This window comes from Eurosta solidaginis, chromosome 4, assembly GCF_040869045.1.
Source record: "Eurosta solidaginis isolate ZX-2024a chromosome 4, ASM4086904v1, whole genome shotgun sequence".
NCBI classification, from domain to species: Eukaryota; Metazoa; Arthropoda; class Insecta; order Diptera; family Tephritidae; genus Eurosta; species Eurosta solidaginis.
In genome coordinates, this window is record NC_090322.1 from 1,655,097 (window position 1) to 1,674,444 (window position 19,348).

At 39.7% G+C, this 19,348-nt stretch overlaps 1 protein-coding gene across 12 annotated transcripts in view; it reads left to right on the forward strand.

Moving 5' to 3' along the window:
* The window catches only part of LOC137248485 (inositol-trisphosphate 3-kinase B-like), a 95,360-nt gene that overhangs the window by 49,317 nt on the left and 26,695 nt on the right, over positions 1-19,348 (forward strand). For 3 of the 12 annotated variants that reach the window (XM_067779412.1, XM_067779418.1, XM_067779414.1), the window contains exon 2: positions 14,774-15,823. The exons of 3 other annotated variants lie outside the window; for them this stretch is intronic. In XM_067779412.1, the coding sequence (XP_067635513.1) occupies positions 15,014-15,823 (810 nt within the window). In that variant the 5' untranslated portion in view covers positions 14,774-15,013. Of the gene's footprint in view, positions 1-10,375; positions 11,212-14,773; positions 15,824-19,348 lie in introns of those variants that run through there. 6 more of the 12 variants (XM_067779413.1, XM_067779416.1, XM_067779417.1 and 3 more) reach the window with 3 other exon arrangements.

Consider the following 19,348-nt stretch of genomic DNA (forward strand, 5'->3'; position numbering starts at 1 on the left):
ACTTATGTGTTTGTAGCTTTATGAGCTTTACGCAGATATGACGATAACGTAACGAATAAAAGCCCAATGGCTACGCTACCTCGATTATGTTATGCAAATGGCTGAACATGCTCCGGCCAAGAAATAATTTAAATAGACATCGCAGCATAGAATAAGAAGGAGGGAGTTGGGAGAGTCAGATGGAGGAAGGCTTGACCTCCCTTTGTTGTTGTTGTAACGATAAGGTTGCTCCCCGAAGGCTTTGGGGAGTCTTATCGATGTGATGGTCCTTTGCCGGATACAGATCCGGTACGCTCCGGTAACACAGCACCAATAAGGTGCTAGCCCGACCATCTTGGGAACGATTTATGTGGCCACATTAAACCTTCAGGCCACTCTCTCCCTCCCCACCCCCAAGTTCCATGAGCTTGGGGTCACCAGAGCCTCGTGTGTTAGTGAAACAGGATTCGCCGCGGATAGGTGAGGTTGACAATTGGGTTTGGAGAAGCTATATATTGCGCTGGAAACCTGAAGAGTTGCGCTACACAGCGCCTTGAATCTGGTATTTCAGTCGCCTCTTACGACAGGCGTAACTACCGCAGGTATATTCTGATCCCCTGACCCGCTGGGGTGTTCACAATTGGCTTGTCTTGTTACGAAAAGCCAGACCCGCTTGGGGGCGTTTAAGCGCCAATTAATGAATGTATCTTATATATGAAAAGAAAGGCTAAAATGTGTGTTAGTTTGTAGCCGGTGTTTGAAGAGATGCGCCGGTCGATTTTGTTCAAAATTTCACATAAGTTGCGTATACCTCACGGTGGTTTGCACATAGGTTTGGTTGAGATCGACGCACAGGGTCTCGAGATGTAGACCAAAACGTGGACCCGGGTACCCCAGAATGTGTTTATAGAATATGGATAAAAAATGAAAGCTGTTGATGAGTGCTTTAGTAGATTGTAATTTTCATACCCCTGGGTGACCAGGGTCTCGAGATATAGACCAAAACGTGGACCCGTGAACGCATAGACAGTGTTTTTACATTATGGGTATCAAATTGAAGCTGTTGATGTGTACTTTAGTACAGAGTAAAAGTAACCGTTTAGACGGTTAAGCGCTAATTAAGTAAGTAAGTAAGTAAATATTACACCGCTGGGTGACTAGGGTCTCGAGATATAGGCCAAAACATGGACCCGGATACGCCTAGAATGTGTGTGTATTATGGATATCAAATGAAAGCTGTTGCTGCGAGCTTTAAAGTAATTTTCATTGTGATATTCGATTTAGTCGCATCAACCTGGCAAAACTGATAAATATGCATGCGAAGCCGAAATAAAGACATGAATTAATAATACCCACATACCTATTTACATACGTCCTATTCGATTTGCCTGAAATGTGGTATATAAATTTGCCTATATTAGTATTTACCTTTTTTCCGGGAAGTAGACCAGAGACGAACTGGGACTGCGATTAGGACTAGGACTGGGACTGTGACTGAGAGTGAGAGTGGGACTGGGACTGAGAAGAATGAGAATAACTTGAGAGAAGAAAAAAGAGAGAAGGAGGCTGAGAAAGAGATTGAATGAGACGAAGATGGAGATAGAGGAGTGACGGAGGGAGGAGTGAATAAAAATATTAGGAAAAAGTGTAGAGGAGGGAGGGCAAAGTTAGGCGGAACAAGTTTATTAAAATGTATGCAGATAGACCAAATTTAGGGCAGAGCAACATCTTCCGGGTCTGCTAGTTAATGAATAAAATAAAAAACAAAAATGTTACATACACGCACCGGTACCCATCTTTTCAGGTGCTACGAATATGTTTGCGTGTAATTGGTTGGTTTTCATTAAAACAATTCGCTTAGTTTTCAATTTTCCTCGTATTTCTAATATTTATATGTTTTGCTTAAATATTTATGCGTCTGTTGACGTCATTCAAAAAATATGCGTCCAATCGTTTACGAGTTCATTTCACTTTGATCTTTCTTTCCTCAGTATTCGAGTACATACATATTTCTGACATGTTTACCATAACTAATTGTCTTAGTTATCTGACCCTATCTAACACATGCGTAAACAAACATACACACGCACATGCATACATACTTATTTACTTATCTAACAATTATGGAATTAATTAAAAGTGCTTGAATTTTTCCTTTGTTTGTTTTCTACTTTACCATATGCCACTTGTATTCACACATTCTGTTGTTGTTGTTGTTGTTTTTATCACAACTGATAGATATTCACTCGCATATCTCATTAAATACAAAATTTTACTTTGCTTGGCTTTTCATTCGTTAATTGTTTTCTCATAAATAAATATTTTTGTTGTTCCAATTAAAGGCAAATAGCTTCATTATCAATTATTTTTAAAATTGAAGTAAGAATGGAATTTTTTTTTGGCTGTCGTTAAAAGCCGAACGCACCCTTTTGTAGAGATAAGAAATGGCAATTAAACAAAAACAAAAAACAATAAATGAAAGTTATCGATTGACGTGCCGAAGTGCATGAAAGCTATCTCGATCGTTTTATATATTCCAGCATTACAATTTTATAAACGACTTTGGCCTCTGGTACGCTGAATGGACATTCCAATTAGATTCAGGCGCTTTTTTGCTAAGGTAACTGGCGCCGGTTGGAAACACTAATCGTATTTATGTCACAGTCGTGTACAGAAACATTAATTCATCATCGTCGCCTGTGGACTGGGATTTGTCTTCTTGTTGTAGCGATAAATGCATTTTCCGAACTTTTTAGGGAGTATTATCGACACTGATGGTCCTTTTCCAGATATAGATCCGGTGCCGTTGAACCTTTTACGCCATCCCGCCCTCACTCCCTATTTCCATGAGAAACTTTGGGTGGTCGCCAGAGCCTTGCCTTCTAAATATGTGTTTGATACCATCGTATTTGACAAACTGTGAAGCTATAAAGCCTTTTACAGAGCTTAAAAGCCCCTTGAATCTTTTTAGCTCGGATTCATCATCTATCCTGGGTGCTTCATCGCAGTCTATTAAGAAAGGCCGAGAATTTTTTCTTCGTTAATCTGAGTTTCCAGTTCGTCATTTTCGTTTTTAAATCAATTTGTCCCGGTATTAAAACTTTTCATCTCTTGACAAGTTTCTTCGTAAAAGTTGTGTTCCTTATTCTTGCGGGTTAGCAGCGCAAGCGCTTCGCCCTCAAGCCTTTCTGCCTTAAAGGTGTCTCGCTTCTCTTTTGAACACCCATTCTTCTTTGTTTATTTCGATTTTCATAGTGTCCTGTAAGCAGCGTCCTTTCCTGCGGTTCTTCATCGTAAGACTTTTTTCGTGATTGCTGCTAACCAATTTTTTCTTCGACGCCAGTACGAAGACCTCTAGAGATATGGCCTTTAACAAACATTTTAAATATAAGGCAGCTCTTTTTCTACAAAAAAGTGGAGCGAAAACATACATACATACATAAACTAGTTCATATTCGACCACATTTGCGAGAGTTTCATTATGGCCTTCCCAAATTTAAGTAAGGCGCAATGTACGTCAAAAAGAGTTATTAAAATAGCTCGAATAAAATGGAAAAAGCGACCTAGTAATAATACTCACCAGAGTCAAAATACGTTTACGACGTCATTGTTATGGAACTGCATGTATGAGCTCATAGTTTTGACGTATTTCCTTGAGTTTCATCAGATTGCTTGATCGTTTGCGCTTTCGTTGGCCCCAGTACCGCACAAATGTCAAATTTCAACGCAATGTAAATAAATAATTTCTAGCTAATCTTTAATTTTAGAAACCCCATTTGACTTTGCACTAGAGATATACGCCGCCGATAAACGCCGCCGCCGCCGCCGATTTTCGTCGTTTACACAATCGGCGGCGGCGGCGGCGGCGTTCGGCGCGTTACTATGTTTTCTACCCGTTTAAGACTGTCACCATTTATTGTACATGTCGAAAATTGGTCCGATATGGTCGAAAGGGGTATCAACGGATGCGCATCACTGCCACTAAGAATCCAATTGCGAAATTTAACTCTTTCTAACTGTTCAAAAGTTATTTAAAAAACAGTCGTTTTCGATGTCAGCTTAACACGGACTTTGCATAACCAAATTCACCAAGTTATTAAAAAATAGCACTAAAGTAAACGTTATATAAAAAATTTAAATGCTCACTTTGCATAAATTAAAAAAAAAATTAGTAAAGAACAATAAGTTCAAATAAAATGACCCAAGTCGAACATGTTTTCAAATTGTCCTCAAGTTAAAAAAAAAAAAAAATAAATCTATACCCCGATTGGATGAAAGAATAAGTGAAATCAAGGACGCAAAATCTTTTAGTTGGTTTCAGGGGTTTAAATACTCCATTGAAATGATTCTCAGCCAAGACTTAAGTTGATGATATATGCACGTATGAGAAGGGTTTGAAAAATCACTTTGCACATATACATATTAACCAGGTGAGGCTTTGTCCTTCGCAGGAACACTCAAATTGGTGAAGCAAAAGCTTTCCCAAGACAGTCGAACAAATGACCGGGTGTTCTACTACCCTAACGTAGTGGGCAGTCGAACTAGGCTGAAAACTGAAGCTAGGCGGTTATTTACAATGAATTCTTGTATAAAAAGGCATGCAAACAACAGTTTGGACTGAGCCTAACATTAACATCTTTCAACTTAAAATCGGTCGACTTTCATTCTTAAATATCGGTTTGATTTAACAATTTTGGCCTATATTTAAAAAAAAAATTATCCAGGGTCTTTGTAAAATTTATTATGTAGTATTATACTATTTTCACCTATAAGTTACGCAATAATATCCACTTGGACTGTTTATGATTTCGAGGGCGGCATCCTTGGCCGAATGTTTTAAGGTGTTTCTCTGGTAGTGCTCTGCATCATAAATAAATAAATGTAAGGCGCGATAACCTCCGAGAGATTTTAGGCCAATTTGCGTCGTGCTCCTTTTAATTTTTCTTACAAATTATTTTATGCCGACTCCGAACGGCATCTGATTTGCCCGGCTCGTTAACCCACGATCTTCGGTGTGGCAGGAGGAGCACGCTACCATCACACCACCTCGGCAGCATAGCGGGACAAAAAAATCAGTTAGAAAGTCTTCGGTGTCACACCTAGGGCTTCTAGGAAAGTGACGTCGACGAAGGTATGAGTTCGAAGTCGGATTCCTATAACTTCTGTGCTGGCATGTGGTGTGAGGGCCAGAAGGCGTGGTAGTGACTGGTGGTAGACAGGATTACTACTGTTTGCACATCGGGAGTTATAGCTCTTAGAACAGCCGAAAAAACTAGAGGCGCACTTCGCCACGATCAACAATAGGCCAGCGTTGGTTTTAATCGTTAAAACTGTGCCACGAGTATTAGGAGTTAGACCAGAACATCTCCTTCGGTGAAACTATGCTTTGTACGAGACATACAGACAAAAGTGTGATAATTTTAAGTACTCAAATTTTTTTCGGCCTACGCAGCAGAACCCGACCCTTAGATCAGGTTAGGTTCGAAGCCTCCCTGGAGTAAGTGAATGCAGGACAGTCCCTCCGTAAGGAGTTGAATGATCCGCGAGACTTTGAGGCAAACCCCGGGGCCTTTCCGAAATGGCCAAGACGTTGATTTCCTTAAATACATACAAACAAAACCTTTCCTAAATATTATTTTTTAAGTAGAAAAATCAAGCTTTATAAAGTAAGAACACCGGCGTAAGCCGTCGCGCCGCCCACGCCGCCGCCGCCGGTATGTAATAGTGCTTACGCCGCCGCCGCCGATGTAGTTATCGGCGTAAACCTCTACTTTGTACGCATTACTTTAAATACAAGTACTAAGTGCAACCACATATACATATGTACATACATATGTACATATTTGCTTACATACATGTGTATTTGCGAGTATTGGGACGCTACTTGGCTTTTGTGCTATGGAACGAATTTCATTCATGTATGAATTGACGTTCTGACTTGGGGTGTGTGTAAATTTATTTATTTTGATTACTGCATTTCAAAATTCCTGAGAAGTGGATTTGCATATAATTGTTTGTATGTATATGTGTTTGTAGTAAGCCTTTTGAATACATATCCAATTTGTAATGCAAAATAATTACTTCACAAGACGAGCTGTCCGAATGAGTTCAATTGAAGCTTTGGTATCGCTTGTTAATCTTAATTGAATTGAGCTGCATGTAAATGTGTGTGTATGTATGTATGTGTGTGCATCTATAATAATTTCACATTTTTCTTTGCATTATTAAGTATTAATTTGCGTCAGTTACTGTATGAGGCGCGCAGGAAAGGAAAATCAGAAAAAAATTAAAACTATTAAATTCACTCATGTGCACTAACACAAAGACACCCTAATTAAAATGCGATTTTTTTGTTGAAATTTTTGATTAATTTGTAGCTGTGTTAGTGTGAGTAGTGGACGTGATAAACGTGAAAATAAACAGTGTAAACAATTGACGGCAATATGCGCCAATTATACGTATTATATTATAGATTATTGTATGCGCATTAGGGTGGGTCGAATTTTTTGGGTTGTAAAAGTAGGAAGAAAAAAGTATGTATAGAGAAAATGTTTTGAAGATTTGGGCAGTGCTATGCTCTCTATAAGGAAAAAATTGCGTTCGCTTTATCTACGCAATTATTTGAAGGAGGTATCCAAATTCGTTGATCATACGGGAGGGAGTATTTCCTGTATGACTAAACGTTTCTAGGGTTTGCCAGAGTTCTTCTGATAAGCCAATGTTTTTTGCCATCAGGTAAATCTATAAACTCTGATTTGCTGAAGCATCGTTGGTTCAAACCACTGCCGCTATACATTTTTACACCATCCATCTCTCAACTAACCTACCTCTTAACGTTTGCTTTACACAGATAAATATCGGGTCTCAGGGCCGAATACCGTCAATCACAAGTTTTCATTATACAAGCCTCTCAGGTACTCAATACGTCAATATACTGTTTCCATACTCCTTAATTGAGGACAATGTGATACTCTGAAGATCCAGCTATTCGGATCCGTTGACTAAAACTTGTACGTTTCCTCTCAGGATACAAACCGAGGCCGTTATTTTCCTGCACGTGTCTTCACATCTCAGAAAGACAATAACGTAGTATTTTTTTATGATACTGAAAAAATCAATGCTGCAAATAAGTCAAGAAGCAACACCTAAATATATGAGGGCGAGTATTTTCAGATGCGACTCCATTTGGTAATACTGACTTCACCTTTCTGGTTTATTGCACCATGAGCATTTCCATTATTCTTAGAAAACTGTTTAAAGCAATCACATTTCGTGTCTGGAAATAAAAAAAATGTTTTCCTTCAAAGTTTTTTCGGGTCAGCAGCTCCGTGCGCCATGGCGTATGAGTGACGTTCCTTAAATATCACAAAAGACTCGATTAGTTTTCATTAAATGATTTTTATGCAAATAATAATGTAGGTTGCTTGTTACATATTTTTTTAAAACGCTTATTATTTAAATTCCTTACAACTTAAATTTGCGTTTTTACCTTTTAAATATAATAAATGAAATTTAATTTGAACTAAGGACTATTGAACGAAATTCATAGATGCAGATGATAGCGGCCGCCGTGGTGTGGTGATTAATAGGTGCACGAGAAGAGAAGCTCGGCCTAAAATCTCTTCGGAGGTTATCGCGCATTGTATTTATTTATTCACATACCAGTAGTACTATGCATACACATACATAAGTGTAATATGTGAGCACACATGGTTCCATGCTTGGCGGGCTTTGGACCAAGCGCTTCCATTATGCATATTGCTAGACGCGTTTCCTACTTCCATCTTCTCATTGCTTCTTTATGGTGCCACTTCGTACCATTTAGGTTTTTCATGCCATCCCAATGGGTCAAGCGTTTGCCTACCTCAGCTAAATGCATTTGCTTGTTTACGTTCGTATCATCCGAAACAGTTTCATTTGCAATGCAAATTTAATAAGAGAACGTAATTGTTATTGTTGGTTTTTGTGTTCTTTTTTTATTATTACTTTTCTGTCTTTAGGTTAATTTATTGCATGTTTTTGTTTGATGAATTTGGCAATTCGACATTTTTTCAGCGCGATTTTAGAATGTGTACGTCAAAATCTTTGCGTCACTTGTTCGCTCAGCTCGCTCTTCTTTTTTTCTGTCGCTTCTTCTTCTTCTCTACTTTTTGCTCGCGCTTCATGCCCAGTTTTCATTAATATGCGTTTAATTGTTCTATTTTGCATATAATTAATTAAATATTTTTTCATATTTCCATTTCAAAAAAGTTTTAGGCTATTTACTTAATTTGAATATTTAACTTAGCTGATTAGTATTCTGTTTAACTTATGAGTAACTTTCTAGTTAATGGAGTTTTGCAATAAATTATTTCTCTTGCTGGCAGCAATTTAGAATTTCTTTGTAAGCCGGTCTTTTGCGTCTGACTCATAGACTGATTGACGTCAAATATGACACGCGCTTGCAGATGCCGTTCGGAGTCGGCATAAAACAAGTAGGTTTCGTCGCACCAATTGGTAGGAATAATTAAAAAGTAGAAGGATGCGAATTGGAAGAGAAGCTCGACCTTAGGAGGTATTGGGCTTTGTTTTTTTTTTTTGTATTTAACCAGTTTTCAAATAACGCTTTGACCAGCTTTAAGCTTAAGAAGTTTAATAGGTATTCTAGTAGCTATGCATTTAAAAAGCAGTCGGAAAAATAGCGAGTAAAGCTTTAAGCGCAATTCTAGATATCTTCCTTTGTTTTAGCCGCTCTTAAAGCACTTGGATTTCTTTCCTTAAAGAAAAAGGTGCTCTGAGCTCTGAACAAGAGTTTGTTCGATATCTAGCAAAACTTGACGTAAACGCCCCAATCCGTTTGTTAGAGATTAAAAGGCGACTGGAGTTGCATATAATCCATCAAACAGGAAAGGACAGAAGCACGGGGCTCAAAATTTCGAAGATTATGTGCAAACCCTACGACATTAGACTCACAAAGTGGCTCATATCTCTGAAAAGAGAAGACTCACGATGGGCATACGAACTAAAAACTGCCTTCTGCTGTCACATGCTTATAACTAACAGCAAATGTAGAAAGTCCCAGCTGCAGGAAGAAACGGTTGAGCACGTTCCGTGTTCGTCTCCTGCGCTCGCGAGATCAAGTTTCCGGCTTCTAGGGGCGCAAGAGCAGCCAGATCTCGAGGCAGCAATTAAGCTATAAGTCCTGGTAACTTATTGGGGGTGGTCGTCGAACAAATTCTGGTAACACTATGAACACATTCAGTCTATGTGAGATCTTTATTGGCCGGCCAGTTGTTTAATGGCACTTTTTCGATAGTTCAGGACTATTTTAAAAACTTACAGCTAAGATCTAATTCTTTTCTTGGTACTATTTTGTTGGCTCCGAACCGGACTGAAAGTCTATATGTTGCTTCTAGTACGATATTAATTCTTTTTTAGATAGTTCCAAACCGGTTGGAAAGTGTAGGAAAAGAAGGTATTCTCATAATCGAAGCCCCTTGAAGCTGGTAGCAGTTTTTTTTGTTGCTGGCCTATTTCTCAAAAGTATTTAAATATGAAATATAAAAATCGAAACTCTCAATTTTATAACTGTAGAAAATCTAGTAACTAACGAACTAGTACTTATTTGTCACTTTGGGTCTAGTTCCAAACCAGAAACTTGTATCACTAGTTACTGACTTCTCCTCAGGAAAGTTTTGCATTTTTACTCTGGTAACAACAACTTTTTTGTTTTTGAATTTGTGTGGCGAACAGCGCCCATTTCACTGGAAACAAAATAATTTCGCTTTAAACAATTAACGCATTTTTGTTTTATTGCAGTGACGTTGATAGAATAATTGTTAGAATGAAAACAATTGAAACTCGATAGCCAACATTGTCACATTATTGCTTAGAGCATACGTTTATGGTACGTTCACACATAGCAGCAGGTGTCGTAGGAGCATATTTGCTGGAACCATTAATTATTGTTAAATGAAAAATGGCAATAATGCATTAAAAGCAAAAAAAAAATTATATGAAATAACAAAAGTAATGAAAATAATACACGCTAAAATAGAAACCGACGTCGTGGGTGGTATTCAGAATTCCTTTTTGAGACTTCACGAGAAATCAGCATTTCCAATAAGCAATATAATACAAAAAAAAAAAAAAAAAAAACAAATAAAAAGATGATAAAAAAAATTTAAGGACTACCTTTATATAAATGGACCAAAAAATAGAAGGAATTTTTTCCTTTAATACAGAAATAGTCTTGTTGAATTTTTACTAAAAAACTTTAACAATAGCTCTGGTAAAAGAATTTTGGGATTTAAAATTATAAAGGTTGTTTTCTATAAATTGTATTGACACCGGGTCTTGAACTATATGCTAAGCTACAAGTCTCTAGGTAACTGGGAAATTAGTTAAAGATGGATTGAAAGATTCCCAAATTAAAATTAATTTTCCTAATATCTCGATCCATGCGCCACCTAGCGGAATTTTTTTCGATAAAATATTGCATTGTCACCCGGTTCTGACTTACGGCTCAAGTTTCATATCTCCAGCTCACCGGGAAGTTACTCAAAAATCGATTGCAAGATTCCGCTCGTTGTTCAAGGATTTGTAGTTATCGCACTTAGCGCGCCACCTAGCGGAATTTTGTTTTCTGTAAATTGTATTGTCACCAAGGCTCGAAATGTGTGCCAAGTTTCAAGTCTCTAGGTCACCGGGAAGTTAGTTAAAAATGAATTGAAAAATTCCCAAAACAAAACTAATTTCCTTAATATCTTGGTCCATGCGCCACCTAGCGAAATTTTTTGATCAAATATTGCATTGTCACCGGGTTCTGACTCACGGCTCAAGCTTCAAGTCTCTAGCTCACCGGGAAGTTACTTAAAAATCGATCGCAAGATTCCCTGCGTTTTTTTAAGGGTTTTTCGTTTATCTCAATTCGTCTGCCACCTGGCGGCATTTTGTTTTCCACGAATTGTAGTGCCAACGACCCGCATACTATGTGCTAAGTTTCAAGTCTCTGGATCACCGAGAAGTTAGTTAAAAGTCGAACGCAAAATTTCCATTTTAAAATTAATTTTCTGTATATCTCGATCCGTGCGCCACCTAGCGGATTTTTTTTTCACTTGCATTGTAATGTCTCCCAGATCTGAAGTATGTTCTAAGTGTCTAGCTCAACGGGAAGTTACCGAAAAAGTCTTTTCCGTGGGTCAAAAGTTCGTATGGAAATGAGGGGCAAACATGAAGGGACTTAATATAAAGGTAATAATAATGAAAATGGTCAAATTATAAAACTTGTGTTTACAATGAAATGGCGTGCCTTCATTGCGCGCTTTTTGTTTAAGCAGCGGTTTTTTGACGAAATGTCAACGAATTGACGCAGCCAAAAAATGTGCCGTCCATTTATGGTGCGTTCACGCATTTTCAATTTAAAAGCATCGTTTTTATTGACATTTTTGTAATATTTCTATTTTTTTCTCCACGCATCTTGCATCAAATTTTGGCAAGACGCGTTTTGACGCGCGGGCTGTACTTTGCAACAAAATAGAAAATAACTGTACTGCATGTTTTACAAATGTCGTTGCCGCACCTCGGGTGATAAAATATGAATGTGGCGCGCCACTGGCTGCTTGACGTTTGTTGACGTTTCGTTGGCTACCAGCTGATTCTTTTCGTATTCTTTGGTATTCGCTCATTTAATATTTTTTGTGATGTGGCAATCTTCGTGATTGTGTTGGATTGCTTCGGCGCTGCAGCGCGTCACACATTCGCATGGCTAATAGGCTTTTATGAAGTTGTTAACTTTAATGTTGTAGATGCGCGCGGCTAATGGCCAAACTGTCCGAAACGAGTTTAGCGTTAAAGCGTGAAAAGAAAATTAAATATTATCGCAAAAATGAAGATTTATAAAAAATGACCCAGAAAAAGATTGAGCAATCGCATTATTAGAATTCATCGCGCAATTTATCAAACAATTAATTTGATGATATACGTATGTAAGTAAATCCCGGGTTTTCTTAAAACCGGTCCTCCGGTAGGACCAATTGCTCATTACCTACTCCTCAAAAGATAGTACGAAAGCCATCACCGTTAGCGTCTTCGAACTTTCCTATTGCACAGGAAAGGTCTTATGAATAAGACTTCAACCAATGGGAAATCAGAGATCTTCATGCGTTCAAATGTTTCTGGGTACTTACGGCAAGTAAGTAAGTAATAGATTAAGAGAAGGCGAGAGGTGCACAAGATAGACCAAACGGGAAAGGCGTGGGTTCAAGCGCGGGGATTATGTGTAGGTCTTACAACTTTAGACTAACAAAGTTGCTTCTATCACTAAAAAGAGAGGACTGTAGAATCATGACTGGTATTCTGACTGGACACTGCCTTCTGGCGTCACATGCCTATAAATTAGGCTTGGTCAGTGATAGCAGATGTAGAAAGTGCGGGTTGGAGGAGGAAACGATCGAACACGTTCTGTGCTCGTGCCCTATTAGGAGTGATACAGTTGTCAGATTTAGAAGCAGCAAGTGACATAAGTCCTAGAAAGCTTCTACTATTAGCCAAGAGGACGGAGTTATTTTATAACATAGGTCCTGGTTTTAGATAGGGGTTTTCAGTTTGGTCGTTAAAACAAACTTCTGGTAACACTACGGAACTCATGCAGTCGATGTGAGGTCCTCATGGACCGGCCAATTCAACCTAACCTACTTGCTTAATTGGCGCATAACCGTTAAAATGCTTATGACCGTCCAACAAGGCGTGCCGCCCGCTTCTTCGTTAAGCTAACTGGTGCCAATTGGTAACACCTAGTGAATTTAAATCGTTTTCCACCCGGTCATTCCAGTGGAGTGAGGCCGCAGTATTCCTTTTATTCCACTGGCGGATTCCGATTAGAATAGATTTTTGGCTAAATTATCATCTTTCCTTTGCATAAAATGACCTAGCGCATGCGCTATTTTAATTCGCTGGACTATGTTGGTGTCTGCATTTAATTCGTACAGCTCATCATTGAATTTGCTTTGGTATTCGCATCGCCAACATGTAGAGGCCGCTTAATATTTCGAAAAACTTGTCTCTTCAACACCACCAGAGCTCCCTCATCTGATGTTCTCATGGCCCATGCTTCAGAACCATATAGCGAACGGGTTTTCTTTCATTTGTGTCGAAAGTAGCAGTTATAGGCAAGAGGTGTTCTTTGCTGTATTCCTAGACTGATGTGGCTGTTTGTGTTAATGCTGGCTCCCAAATAAACAAAGTCCCCTACTATTTCGTATTTATGGCTGCCAACAATGACGTGGTTGCCAAGACGTAAATACGCTGATTTTTTACTTGGTGATAGCAGGTACATAATTTTGTACTCATTCACCATCACCCCCATCTTTTCCGTTTCCTTTTCAGTTTGAAGTAAGCAGAACTTAATGTCCGTGTGCTAAGGCCGAGGTTGTCTATGTCGCCAGCATACGCCAGTAATTGCGTGCTCTTATAGAATATCATTCCAGAGCGGTTTAGTTTTGCAGCTTGTACTATTTTCCGCAGCATCTAATTAAAAAATCGCACGATTGGGGTCACCCTGTCTGAAATCTCGCTTAGTTTCGAACGGCTCGGAGAAGTCCTTCCCAATTCAGACTGAGCTGGTGGTGTTGCTAAACTTAATTTTGCACAGCCGTATAAGTTCTGCGAGGAAGTCAAATACAGACGTAGCGGCATATAGGCAGCTAACTTTCCTTACTTTCGAAGGTGGTTTTAGAATCGATGGTAGATTTACCACATCTGAAGGCCAATTAAGATCCAATCAGATGATTCACGCTGGCCTTCAGTCTTTCGAACAATAAGCTTGAATACTAAGAAAGCTGATTCCGCGATAGCTGGCGCAGTTTGCACAATCCGCCTTTTTGTGGACTGAGCAAAGAACACTTGGATTTCAATCGTCGGGCATGCAGAGAACGGGCAACTAATGAGAATAGTGCAGAAGTTAGCTAAGCAGGGCATATTGTCGAAACAGTCTGCTTGCGTTGCGATCGCGTCATAACGTCAGTGATTGCTTGGTCAGCAGAACGCTCAATGCTTTTTAATACGTGTACTGCATTTAATATGGGTATCTAGGTTACTATGTAGATCTAGGGTACTATGTAGACTATTTCAATCGAAATTCATTTGGTATGTGAGACCACTACAGCTGCGAACAGTGATCATACCGCCATACCCGGATCTCAAGTAACTAACTAAATTTTTATAGGGTAACCTGTTTATTCGAATCATTAGGAACGCACTCGGCACTCATCGGGAAAAACTGAGTAATACCTAAAATTTAATTTGCTGCATTCAGCGTGTTTTTTATGGCCTTATTGCACTATAGATCAAACTGATCTGATTAACAGCGGCATTTAATTACTTGACTTACTTAGGAATAGAAGTTTCATTTCACCGCCCGCCTGACTTTTGTTTATCAATTGGCTGCTGATCATCAGATCAGCGAACCAGCGATTAATAAATTTATGGGCGCCTCTTCTAAGATATTCATATTTCTTATCAGTCAAACAAAAAGCTTTCAGTCTCGCAGTCAGGCGTCTTAAATGGAATGATTGATTGGTATTTGCAAATCATTTACGTAGACAGCATTTATGAGCTCATATGTAGATAGGTACGAACATACATAAATGTCTCTTATCACTGCCATAGGCAATGGAAAATATTTACTCAGTAAACAGGCGTTTAGGCAGGGGGGAAACATTAGGCAGCTCTGAGCTTAACAGAAAAGCTGGGTGTGAGCTGCCTTTGAGAGCTCTTAATATTTCTCGAGGTAAAATCTCATTCATTACCACTTCAGCAGAGCAACGCAAAAGTACATTGTAGTAAAATGGTTAACGTGAAATGGAGTGAGTTTAGCAGCGAGTCGTAAAGATTGAAAGACTCAAAGTGACTTATGTAAAGAATACACCGAAAGCGACGAGATCGTGGTTTTAATCTATTTGATTGTGTACAAATATATATTTGTTTTGAAAGTGAACTTAGAAAAAGTGCAGAACGCCAACAGTTTTGGTGTGTGTGCGCGTGTGCATGTGTGACAATGCCTTTGTGCGCCTATCCGCAAGTACGAATTTACGAAGATTTTGATAAAATGAGCGCCAAGGAAGTTTACTACAACGAAGCCGGTAATAAAGTGACTGTCAAACTGTTGCATTTTCCCGATGTGCCACCCGAAGAGGTGGATAATATAAAATTTGAGGACGATAATACTGAGCAAGCTGAAGAAGCCGTCGAACTAGACCATAGTAATTGCACAGAGTTTTGTGTGCACACGAATAGCGCGATGAACGCAACATCGACGACGAATGGTCTACCACACATGAAGAGAGCCAAAACTAATCTAGAGGATGATAATGGCGAAGATGAGGACAATGACATAGAAGATGAGGAGCAAGAAGAAGATGAGGAGGCCATTGAGCGCGAGGCGGATGAACAATCGCGCCCAGATTCGCCGGTATTATTGGACGCCTCACATAATCACGCTGTATCGCCACCAAAGAAGATCTACCGCAAAAAGTCCGCTAATAATCTAGCGCATACGCGCAGATGCAGTATCGCTTTTGCACAGGCTCACGGTTTGTCTTTAAGTGAGCCACCGCCTACTATTATGGTGCCACCGCGTACACCGGGCATTCATGACATTGGTGGTTGTGCATATCGTCGTCAAATGCAACTTCAAAGGCGTTCACCGTCGCCACAGCTGAACTTGTGTCCTGGTTATACGCAATACTCGAAATCGTTTTTGGAAGTGCCGCTACCGCGCGACTATGGCTATGCATCTAGCGATGATTTGAGCTCTGAATGGGATTCTGATGTGCCGACTGCGAGCAATCAGGCGAGTACAAAAAAGGTGAGTGTTCAATGGAAAAGTGACGCGGAATTGAAATTTAAGTTAAAAATTTAAGTGGAAAATTTTAAAAGCCAAAATTGTGTGACGTCTTTTGCTGAATGCGCAACACGTGCGCTTTGTTTTTTGGTGTTTTTTTTTGTTGTTGGTTGCGCATGTTTTATTGTAGGCAAAATAGTTCCCTGTAAACGACTTTTTACTAATTGCTCTATTGTGTTATAAAGCGAGTTGCGCCACAGACTCTTTGTCAGCCTTATCGCACTACGGTGGGGAAAGTATAAGCTGATGTGTTTTTAGCTTGATTGCGTCTATTGATTTAAATAAGAAAATAAATGGCATGCTCGTTCTCGTACAGCTTTGGGCGACTTGATTTTATCTGGGTTAGGGTCTAACTTTTGTGAAATCTAAAATGATTGAGTTTTTTCTTAAAATTCAACTTATGCCCTTCAAGCAAAAACCTCTTATTCGCTAAACAGCCATTTGTAAGCGATTTTTTTTTTAAATTCCCTGATACAATTAAAATTTTATATTTAACTAGCAGACCGGTCAGACGTTGTTCTGCCCTAAATTTGGTCTATCTCCATATATTTTAATAAGCTTTTTCCGTCTAGCTCTGCTACTTTATCAGTTTTGCCAGGTTGATGCGACTAAATCGAATATCACAATGAAAATTAGCAACAACTTCCATTTGATACCCATATTGTACAAACATATCCCAGGATTACCCAGGTCCACGTTTTGATCTCAAGACCCTAACCAGAACGGGATAAAATTGTCTGTCTCCTGGTTCCAAGCTACCCCTCCACCAATTTTCAGCAAAATATGTTCATCCGTTCCTTCCTCTTCAATCAGTTTTTATCTATTAAAAAAAGGCCATCAAAATCCGTTGCGTATTTTTAAAGGTTTAAGTATTCAAAGGGACTTTGGGACAGAAAAAGCGACTTTGTTTTATACTATGTAGTGATGTACATCCATACATACCTATAAACATACGCCCGAAGTTAAATAACGCAGCGAATGCTATATTTGTACGTATGTATGTGTCGCATCATGCCTCACTCAAAAGCAATTAGCGCGCACAGTTCACAGCGAACAACCACACACACGCATTTCTTGGTAAACATGTTACCTTTGTTTAAACAATTTGGCTGATATAAGAAAGCAATCAAGTATTTTTTTTTTGATGCAGATCGAAAGTAAATATTTCAAAGTTTTACTAAAAAGTAGAACTTTTTAAATCCATCCATCCGTTTATGAGGTATAGCTGTGTAAATAAAATGTTTATGATTTTTTACTACATTTTGGCAATTTGCCACCGCCCTGTAATATATACCTTCAAATTATATTAACTGTACCATCTCACGTAGCCATTGGTCGCGCTAAACCATCCAAAGCAGTGGGCCCAGACGGCATAGCCATGCCGATGCTTAAAAACCTAGGGAAAGAGGGTTTCAAATATTTAGCGCATGTCTTCAACCTGTCTCTTTCCACCTTTGTCATACCCGAGAAATGGAAAATGGCCAAGGTGGTCCCGCTACTAAAGCCTGGGAAACCAGCTAACGTAGGTGAGTCATATCGTCCGATATCTCTCCTATCGCCAGTGGCAAAGACGCTTGAAGCCATTTTGCTCCCGTATTTCCAAGCACATTTGCAGCTAGCCCCTCATCAGCATGGCTTCAGAAAACTCCATAGCACTACCTCCGCGCTAAATGTCATTAGCACCCAGATAAATTGCGGTTTGAATCAATATCCCCACCATAGAACAGTACTCGTAGCGTTAGACCTATCAAAAGCTTTTGATACGGTCAACCATGGCTCGTTACTGCAAGACCTGGAAGGGTCCACCCTTCCCCCATGTCTTAAAAGGTGGACCGCAAATTATCTGGGTGGTCGGCAGGCATCGGTGCAATTCAGAAACGAAACATCAAAACAAAGGAGAATTAAACAAGGGGTGCCACAGGGTGGTGTCCTATCCCCGCTTTTGTTTAATTTCTACATATCTAAGCTACCTTCACCACCGGAAGGAGTCACAATCGTTTCCTACGCCGATGACTGCACAATAATGGCCACAGGCCCAGGCCCAAAGATCGATGAGCTATGCAATAAAATAAATGGCTATCTCCCTGATCTCTCCAGTTTTTTCGCCTCGCGAAACCTGGCATTGTCACCGACTAAATCTTCCGCGGCCTTATTTACAACATGGACGCCCCAAATGTCGACCATATTGAACATCCACGTCGATGGCACTACGCTACCGACTGTCCTACACCCCAAAATCTTGGGTGTGACGTTTGATCAGGATCTACATTTTGGTGCGCACGCAACCGCAATTGTTCCAAGAATTCAGAGCCGTAATAAAATCCTCAAATCCCTTGCTGGCAGTACCTGGGGAAAAGATAAAGAAACGCTCTTGACCACATACAAAGCAATTAGCCAGCCGATTACGTGCTACGCGTCACCCATATGGTCGCCAAGCCTAAAAACCACCCACTGGAAGAAACTACAGGCCTGCCAAAATACTGCTCTCAGAATCGCCACGGGCTGTCTTCTTATGTCCCAGAACACCATCTGCATAATGAGGCGAGAATACTCCCCATCAGGGAGAGAAATAAGATGCTGACCAAACAGTTTCTGTTGAATACCCAGAAACCTGGGCATCCCAACAGACATCTGATTGACGAACCAGCACCGCCTAGGGGCCTAAGGAGTCATCTCCATAAGCATTTTGAGGAAATACGGCACCTGAGAACCCAGCCGTATGAAGCGGAAAAACACAAGCAGGTCCTTGGTGAACTCCATAGACAGGCGTCGGACCTTTATGTCGGGAATTGCCCGGTGAATCCAGTACTTGAAGAAAAATATCCAGAACTCGCAGAAGAGGAACGCATACTCCCCAGGGAAACGCGTGTCACTCTTGCTCAACTTCGTTCTGGATACTGTAACAGGCTAAACTCTTACTATCCAGAATCAACCCCGACATACAAAATGTATGCCCTGCTTGCAATGTGTCCCCACATGACACCAACCATCTCTTTAATTGTAATGTGGAACCAACGCCTCTAACACCCCTTTCCTTATGGTCCACCCCTGTTGAAACGGCAAGTTTCCTTGGACTCCCGTTAGAGGATATTGATGACAATTTGTGATCGGTCGCGGCTATTAGGTGGGGCGAGCATTGCTACAACAACAACAACGTAGCTAAGCTTTCAAATGCAAAAAATCGTTTTAAAATCGGAGCATTCTGTGTGAAGTTATGTGCATACATGGCATTTAGCGACCTTATTTTATAAGATTTACTAGCAGACCCGTCAGACGTTGTTCTGCCCTAAATTTGGTCTATCTCCATATATTTTAATAAGCTTTTTCCGTCTAGCATTTATTTATTTTTATTTATCTCTATTTTCGTCTCACTCTATCTCTTTCTAAGTCTCGTTCTCCTTCTCTCTTTTCTCTTCTCTAAAGTTTTTCCCATTCTTCTTCATCCCTTATTGCCAGGCAAATCTAATAGGACGTATGTAAATAGTTATG